Source organism: Condylura cristata, unplaced genomic scaffold, assembly GCF_000260355.1.
Source record: "Condylura cristata isolate star-nosed mole 26May11 unplaced genomic scaffold, ConCri1.0 scaffold00023, whole genome shotgun sequence".
Classification (NCBI taxonomy): domain Eukaryota; kingdom Metazoa; phylum Chordata; class Mammalia; order Eulipotyphla; family Talpidae; genus Condylura; species Condylura cristata.
Window position 1 is genome coordinate 9,578,742 of NW_004567124.1, and position 9,367 is coordinate 9,588,108.

The following is a 9,367-nucleotide window of genomic DNA, read 5'->3' on the forward strand; positions in this document are numbered from 1 at the left end:
AGAGGTGCAGGGGTGGTAAGAGGATTCACCAGAGACAGAGTGGGGAGCAGAACAGGCTGACTGAGAAGTACACTGCTGAGGGGAGGGAGCAGTGGGTGGTCAGGAGAGGTCTGCCTTGCTATGTGGGTCACCTCTGGGGTGGGGATCAAACTCATGCTGAAGTGGCTTTAGCTTCTTAGTGCTGTGCTTTAACCTGCTGCGCCACCAAGGAGGGCCCCTGAATTTTTTAAGTTTTTCTTAATATCAGACATAGTAAAATGGCAAAACTTGAGTTTCTGTGTTTATTAAAAATAATTTATATTTGAAATGTTAAAAAGAATAAAGAATACAAATAAATATTATTTTAAGTCATCATTCGTTAAATTGCTGAATGACATTTCTTAAAGTGATTTCTGGTGGAGCCATATTAAAGTACCAAAATTTTTCTATGTTGTTTGTAGATTTTCAGTATTTTTAGAAGTATATTCTAAATATATAAATATATAAGTGTATATTTAATTTTCAGTATATTTACATTTAGATCTTCAGAAAAATTATATTTGATATAATAATTAAAGGAATCTGACTTTATATTGTAAGAAAACTGTGTGTGAATGTTGTATATGCGTATATTTTAAATGTATATTTATATAAAAGAAATTGTAAAATAACAGGAATGACAAACTTGTTTGTTTGCTTTCCATAGGTTGGTGTAAGCATCAAAATGAGCAGCTTTAATCTTACACGAATAGTTACTCTGACACCTTTTTGCACCATTGTGAACAAGTCATCATTAGAACTTGAAGTTGGTGAAATTTCATCTGATGGCTCAATGCCAACAAATAAGTGGAACTATATTGCTTCTTCAGAGGTAAAAATTTCCTCTAACTGGCTCCTAAAAGTACAGTAAATATAGATATATAACTAAGTACTGTATTACCTTTGATATATTGTTATCATATTTGTGTTTTAAAATGTGACAGCCAGCTCTCAAAGATATTTTTTTTACCCATAAGTATATATGTGTATGTATGTGTGTGTGCATTCAATGAATAATACAATAGTTTATTTTTACATCTTTTTGTGCATTTTTCCATCCAGTTGTAATCCCCTTGGGCTTCCCATCACCAAATCACCCATGTGCCATCACCATAGTCCAGTGCACATCCCTCCCCCCACTGTTTTTGATCCCATTCCCCACTCCACCCCCATAAAATGTCTCTGGTATATAGCTGTTCATTATTATTATTATTATTATCTTGTCTGGTCTGTTATACTCCTGCTATTAGTGAAACCATCCAGTATTTTTTCTTTTTTTTCTGGCTTATTTCACTAAGCATGATCTTTTCCAGCTCCATCCATGTTGCTGCAAAAGACATGCGTTTATTTTTTTTTTTGGTTGCTGAGTAATATTCCATTGTGTATATGTACCACATCTTTTTAATTCAGTCATCCACTTTTGGGCATTGGGGCTGTTTCCATGTCTTTCCAATTGTGAATAAGGCAGCAGTAAACATGGGGGTACAAGTATCTTTTTCAATCAGTGTTTTTGTGTCTTTTGGGTAGATACCTAGGAGTGGGATTGCTATGTCATCGGGAAGCTCCATGTTTAGCAGTTTGAGGAACCTCCAAACAGTTTTCCATAGTGGTTGTACTAGTTTTCATTCCCACCAGCTATGCAGCAGAGTTCCTTTTTCTCCATTTCCTCGCCAACATTTGTTGTTGCTAGATGTTTGAAGATGTGCCATTCTCACTGGTGTGTGGTGGTATCTCATTGTTGTTTTAATTTGCATCTCCCTTATTGCGAGTAATGTTGAACATTTTTTCAAATGCTTGTTGGCCATCTGCATTTCCTCTTTGGAGAAGTGTCCTTTTAGCTCTTCTGCCCATTTCTTGATGGGGTTGTTTACTTTATTTTTGTTGAGTTTCATCAGTTCTCTGTATATTTTTGTGATTAGTCCTTTATTGCTAGTTTTGTGTGAGAAAATTTTTTCCCAATCAGTGGAATGTCTGTTTTTTGTAATGTCTCTTTTGTTATACAGAAACTTTTTAACTTGTTGTAGTCTCATCTATTTTCCTTGCTTTCACTATCATTGCATTGGGTGCTGTATCTTTAAAGATGTTGCTGAAGTCTATGTCATGTAGTGTTTGGCCCATCTTTGCTTCCAGGTATTTTATGGTTTGTGTCCTTATGTCTAGGTCTTTAATCCACTTCAAGTTGATTTTTGTGTTTTGTAAGAGGTAGTGATCTAGTTTCATTTTTTTGCATGTAGTTTCCCAGCACCATTTGATTAACAAACTTTCTTTGTTCCATTGTATCTTCTTTGCTCCTTTGTCAAAGAGTAGCTGCCCATAAACCTGTGGGTTTATATCTGGGTTTTCTATCTGAATCCACTGGTCTGTATGTCTGTTCTTGTTCCGGTACCATGCAGTTTTGATTAGTATGGCTGTGTAGTATAGCTTGAAGTTTGGGATTGTAATGCCTCCATTCTCTTTCTTCCTATTCATGAGATTTTGGCTACTCTAGGTTGTTGTTCCATATGAATCTTATCAATATTTTTTCTATTTCTTTGAAGAATGTCTTTGAGACTTTTATTGGGATGGTGTTAAGTCTGTATATTGCTTTTTGTAGGATGGCCATTTTGATGATGTTAATTCTTCTGATCCATGAGCAAGGGATGTCTTTCCATTTCATGGTGTCTTCTTGTATTTCTTTTAACAGTGTTTTGCAATTTTCTTTGTATAGGTTTTTTACCTCTTTTGTTTGGTTGATTCCTGGGTCTTTGATTCTTTGTTTTTAATTGAAAACAGGAATTTTTTTTTATTTCTGCTTCTTCTGATTGGTTGTTTGTATATAAGAAGTTCTCTGACTTTTGTGTGTTGATTTTATATCTTGCTACCTTGCTAAACTGGTTGACAGTTTTGATTAATTTCTCTGTGGAGTTTATAGGGTTTTCCATGTAAATTAACATATCATCTGCAAATAAGGACAGTTTTACTTCTTCTTTCCCTACTTGGATTCTTTGTATATCTTTTTCTTGTCTTATTGCTCTGGCTAGAACTTCTAATGTTATGTTGAAGACTAGTGGTGATAGTGGACCTTGTCTTGTGCCTGATCTCAAAGGAAAGGCTTTCAGCTTTTCAGGATAATATTGGTTATGAATTTGTCATATAGGGCTTTTATCATGTTGAGATATGTTCCTTCTATTCCAAGAATTTCAAGGGCCTTAAACATAAATGGGTGTTGAACTTTGTCAAATGCCATCTATTGATATGATTATGTGGTTTTTATTCTTTTGTCTGTTGATATGATGGATTACATTAATTGATTTTCTGATGTTGAACCATTCTTGTGCTCCTGGGATAAAGCTTAAGCATATATTTAATAAAGGACATTGTTGTTATTTATCCTAACTAGTCTAGAAAATTAACACCCAGTTTCTGTTTCTTTCTATATGAATATATCATAGTTATATAACATGAAATGTGTATAAAGATAATGTACTATATATTGTTTAAATACTAGTCAAGATAATATCTCTTCAAGCATAATCTTTTTGGAGGTCTTTAAGAGTTGTTGGGTGGCTTTAAGAGTCATGCAATTTAACACAGAGAAATAAAGTTAGTATATGCTTAGTTAAGGTAGATTTAGAATTTATGAATAGATGAGCTGGAAATTTCCTTGAAGGTTTCCTAAAATCCATCCCTCCCCCCCTTTATGGAGAAGTAAATTGAATCTCATATTTCTCACAGGTCATTAAAATTATTAGAAGTTGAGGTCATTGTGATCTATATCAAATTGGACAGTTTCATAGAAGAAGAAGAAGAATTTGAACTTTCTAAGTTCATTTAAATTTGAGAAAGTGAAGGGAATGGGAAAGGAAAATTGCAAAGATAAGCTTGAATTTACCTAAGTTTCCACCAGACTGCATGGTCTTGAGTATAAAACCATCATTCTGTATGTCTTATAAAGTTCTACAATTCTTTAAAAAAATGCTTAACAAAAAAGCTTAATTGGAAGGATTCAAGTCGTAACACAAACAAATTGAGAATTCTGAGAAGCATGGACTTCATGGACTTGGCAGCAAATAAGTGCTAATTATCTTTAACTTCGATGTGGGTTTCATACTATAGTATTTTATTCAGAAATAGAATTTATCAGTTATTCTTTAACAAAAGGCCATTTTGGGTTACAATATGAATTAAAACCTCAGTTTTATAGATAAGAAAAGTGAGACTCAAAGAGTTGTGTGCTTTAAGATAAAACAGCTAGTAAGATATTATCAGAATTTCCAGCAAAGTCTGTGACCGTCTTTCCTTGCCTTCAGTTGTCATTCTTGCTTATCTCACATAAGATTCACTCTCAGAGAATCATAGTGCATCAAGAAATTAAAATGGGATATGACAGAAACAAATGTTAGTAAGAGTATAGTTTTTAAATACTCTAAATATTTGAGGTAGTCTTAATAGGATTCTTAGTTTCTTTTACTCTATTCTGTAAGCACATAAGCCTATCTAAAAGGTTCTCCAAAAATGTTTTCTGTGATTTCAAAAATAATCATTATGTTGCTAATAATTTTAATATGAAATGTGAAGGTAATTTTAAAGAAATATCAATAATCATATCATAGTCTGATTTAGAACTTGAAACTGAAATTAATCACTATCTTAATTATACCACAGTATTGTTTTAAAACTGATATATTAACTTTTATATTTATAGTGCCTTCCATTTTGGCCTGAAAATTTGTCAGGCAAACTTTGTGTGAGAGTTGTGGGCTATGAAGGATCCTCTAAACCATTCTTTTATAACCAACAAGATAATGGCACTTTATTGAGCTTAGAAGATTTGGTAAGTTTACATTATAAATAAAATTTCTGTGATATTAAAATATAAAATATTTTATGAACACATGTTATAGAATCTACTGATGATCATTTCAGTGTGCTACCATATCAATATATAATACTGTACATGCATATTAGTGGATCAAAGTCATTTAGCTTTTCATTAAGAAATTTAGAGATTTTTTTTGTCTGTATAACTGATTGAAATTCCGAATATAAATACATGTCACACATTCATTTTATTTTTCTACACCAGAATGGGGGTATCTTGGTGGATGTAAACACTGCTGAACATTCAACTGTCATAACCTTTTCTGATTACCATGAGGGATCTGCACCTGCTCTAATAATAAACCACACCCAGTGGGATGTCCTCTCATATAAACAGAGGTATGGAGAAAAGGTTCATAGAAAGTCTGATTTATTTTTACTTGTCCACTTGAAAACTTGTAGAAACACTTGAGGTTAAATGTTATACATTCCAAGTGTGCTCCAAATTCCCAGAATTTAGGAGGAGAATATGAAAGGCATACTTTTTATTTTTTCAAAGATTTATTTATTTATGCATACAGATATAGGGACAGGTCAGAGGTGCAGGGGTGGTAAGAGACTTCACCAGAGACAGAGAGGGAAGCAGAACAGGCAGATTGATGAAGTGCACTGCTGAGGGAAGCAGCAGGCAGGTCAGGAGAGGTCTGCCCAGCCATGTGGTCACCTCCTGGGGCGGGGATCGAACTCATCTGAAGTGGCTTTAGCTTTTTATTGCTGTGCTTTAACTCGCTGTGCCACCAGAGAGGGCCGAAAGATACACTTTCTTAATAATAACATTCAGCAAATTTTGAGACAATACACTTTGAATCAAACTCATTAGTAATCTGTAGCAAAACCTAAGAATTTTTCTGCCAAGTGGGATAAATAAAAACTGTTAATAATAATAAATAACGCATCAGTACAGATTAGGTTTTGCTGCCAAATGTGACACCAGACTTATAGAAAAAATCTTTGGGCTTTGTAATCTTTTAAATTTCAGAATTGCATGTGAGGTTTATGGTCCTGATTAAGCATTATCATTCTTTTGTAATCTGGAAATGCTCAGTGAGCCTCTTTCTATAAATCTCTATCTAGTTTTGGTTTTGGTAGGGATAGTAGAAGATTAAGTGAGAGAACAAATGAAAGATAGTGTTATTGAATGCATAGAACAGGATGATAGGAGTTTTGTCTATCTTGCTAGTGCTGTTGTTTAACTTGAGGGATGCCATTATTTAACATCATTTAAAAGCTTTATAATATATAATATATATTTGTAAAGACTTGTTTTAAATCTTCATAGATTTACTTTTCATATATATATATAAATTCTAAATGTTCAGAGAATTTATACTGCATGTATAAATTCTACATGGAATGACATATATGTAAAATAATTCATTAACTCTCCTGGCTTGAATCCACTGATAGATTTATTTATATTTTTTATTGCAATTACACTGCATTTTAACAATATCAGTTTCAAGTATATATCATTAAAAATCAATATGTGCATATGCTACATTAAGTTTATTACTGTGCCCTCCCTGGGGCACAGTGGGTTAAAGCACAGCACTGCAAGCTAGGCACAGCGGCTTTAGTGCATGTTTGATTCCTGGCCCTGGAGGTGATCCATATGGTACAGCAGACCTCTCCTATCTCGTCTGCTGCTTTGTTGTGTACTTTGTTGATCTGCCTATTCTGCTCCCCACTCTGTCTCTGGTGATTCCTCTCACTGCCCCTGCACCTCTGACCTGTACCCCTGCTCTGGATGAATAAATAAGTAAATCTTAAAAAAAACAAGATCTGAAAATCTGTTAAGTGGAGCCCTGCATTTGATCAGGTCCCCAGTAACGCTGATATTTCTAGTCCATGGACAACACATCGAGTAGCAATAGTATGGGCCCAATTATTTTTTCGGTCCTATTTCATACATATTGCATTTCATACATATTGCATTTTATTAAAAAAACTAAGTTTAAGTACTTGAGTGAAGTTCTACTAGAGAATTTACTGTGCAGCCTTTTCTGTAGGTGCTTTTGTTGTAGGAGTATTTATTTACCTTAATGAAATGCATTGGTTGTGATCTTGCTTGGATCAACTCTGGGTAAAATGCATCTTCAGAAGCTTCTAAACTATTTCTTTGTACGTTAAGCCTACTTATTTTTAGGCAAAGACGTGTTATAGTAACAGAGCTTATTTTATAAGATTATTGTATTGATCCCCTCTTAAATAAGTTAGGGGCCTGGGTTTCTCAAGGCCAGCATATTTTAATCTTCTCTCTGTTATTTTTTAGTGGATCACAAGAAGAAGTGGTATTGCTGCCAAGACAAGCTCGACTTTTTGCCTGGGCAGATCCTACTGGTACCAGAAAAGTTACATGGACATATGCAGCAAATACTGGAGAGCATGATTTGTTAAAGGTATCATTGGATGTGACTCACTGCTCTTTGAGTAGCCTGACAGGAGAAGAAACTAGACTCACAGGGTCATCTTTCTAAAACTTTTCTTACCTATGTCAGTTACTGTAGTTGAATTTTATGTAATAAGAATTTACTTCATGTGGTTTTAATATAAACCCTCTGTTTTCTCCAGGATGAATGTGGACAGTTTCCATATGATGCAAACATCCAGATACACTGGGTATCATTCCTAGATGGGCGCCAAAGAGTATTGCTTTTCACTGATGATGTTGCCTTGGTTTCCAAAGCACTGCAAGCAGAAGAAATGGAACAGGCAGATCATGAAATCACCTTTTCTCTCCACAGTCTTGGGCTTTCACTAGTTAACAATGAAAACAAACAAGAAGTTTCATATATTGGGATAACCAGGTATGGAAAAAGAAAGATTGTTTTTTAAAGATTTATTTATTTATTTATTTATGCATATAAGAGCTGGGGTGTAGGCCAGAGGTGTGAGGGATGAGAGGATTCACCAAAGACAGAGTGGGGAGCAGAACAGGCAGATCTACTGAAGTATACTGCTGAGGGGAGCAAGGGTCAAGACAGGAGAGATCTGCTGTACCATGTAGGTTACCTCCTGGCCAGCTGGGAATCAAACTCTTGTTGCAGTGACTGGTCATAGCCCAACCCCTGTGCCACCAAAGAAACTCAGCATCAGAATTCTTTAAAAGTGTTAAGTTCACAATATTCAATTTGATGTGAGTAAAGAGGTACCTGTTCTAATTTGATATGCTGTACATTCTTTCAAAACCTCTAAGCGTTTTTCACTTTAAATGGAAAAATCTCTTACATAAAAGGTGACTGATGTGTCTTTGCTTGTACAGTATACATCATCAGTTGATAAGAAAAAGGTGCTTCTTTTGTTGTTTATGTTTTGTTTTTTTTAAAGATTTATTTATTCATTTATTCATACAAAACTGGGGTACAGGCCAGAGATGTGGAGGGTGAGAGGATTCACAAGAGACAGAGTGTGGAGCAGAACAGGCAGATCGACGAACTACACTGCTGAGGGGAGCAGGGGGTGGGTCAGGAGAGGTCTGCCACGCCATGTGGATCTCCTCCAGGGCAGGCGGGAATCAAACTCATGCAGAGGTGGCTTAAGCTTCCTTCGTCACCAGGGAGGGCCCTGTTTATGTTTTTTAAATAAATTTTAAAAACATTCAGAAATGATACCAAAAATTTATATACTCATGGAATAAAAATGCAGAGGTAGAAGCAACTAACTTGTTTTGTGCTGGAGAAATTGGCATGGGTTAGAGGAAGACTGTAATGATCAGTCAAATACATTTCAAATACAGAACTGTATCAAATTGACATTTGATGTTTACATAGTCTTTAAGGGGTAGTTATTAGAACTTTTTAATAGAGATGGGACCAGTTTTTTTTCTTGTTCTGTTTATATCTGTGAGAAAAATATTTAAGGGCCCTCCCTAGTGGGGTAGCAGGATAACGCACAGCACTGTGAGACTATCTGCAGTCACTGCAGCATGGGTTCCATCTCCAGCTAGGGAGGTGACCCACATGGCATGGCTGAGCTCTGCTGGCCTGCCTCTGCCCCCCTCAGTAGTGTATTTCAGTCCATCTGCTTGTTCTGCCCCTTGCTCTGTCACTGGTGAATCCTCTCATCCCCTGCACCTCTGGCCTGTACCCAGTTCTTGTATGCACAAATAAATAAATAAATCTTTAAAAAAAATTTGTATTTATTTAATTTAGTTTTTTTGAATCATACTAATTTTGATAAAAGACTCATTTTTATATGGAGGCCAGTGGGTGGAGTGTTTAGTATATCATCATGTATAATCAGTATAGGAACTATAATAAACTTGTATTTCGTTTAAAATAAGTAATAAACAGATTGATGTGTGCTTTGCACAATAGTATTATACATACTGTTAATAAAATATTAATGCAACTATATACAGAATAATGCATTCTCTTGTTTGTACACTTCAGAATTATACAGTATTTTTTAAACTAAGTATCAAAGTTATTTTTAATCATATAAACCTAATTTTCTTTTAATATCACTTTTTACTTTAATATTATATGTA

At 34.8% G+C, this 9,367-nt stretch overlaps 1 protein-coding gene across 1 annotated transcript in view; it reads left to right on the forward strand.

Moving 5' to 3' along the window:
- Window positions 1-9,367, forward strand: part of VPS13C (vacuolar protein sorting 13 homolog C (S. cerevisiae)) — a 138,625-nt gene that overhangs the window by 108,090 nt on the left and 21,168 nt on the right. The window contains 5 exon segments of the mRNA XM_012728680.1: window positions 686-850; window positions 4,703-4,831; window positions 5,084-5,217; window positions 7,151-7,277; window positions 7,450-7,685. Of these exon segments, the coding sequence (XP_012584134.1) occupies window positions 686-850; window positions 4,703-4,831; window positions 5,084-5,217; window positions 7,151-7,277; window positions 7,450-7,685 (791 nt within the window).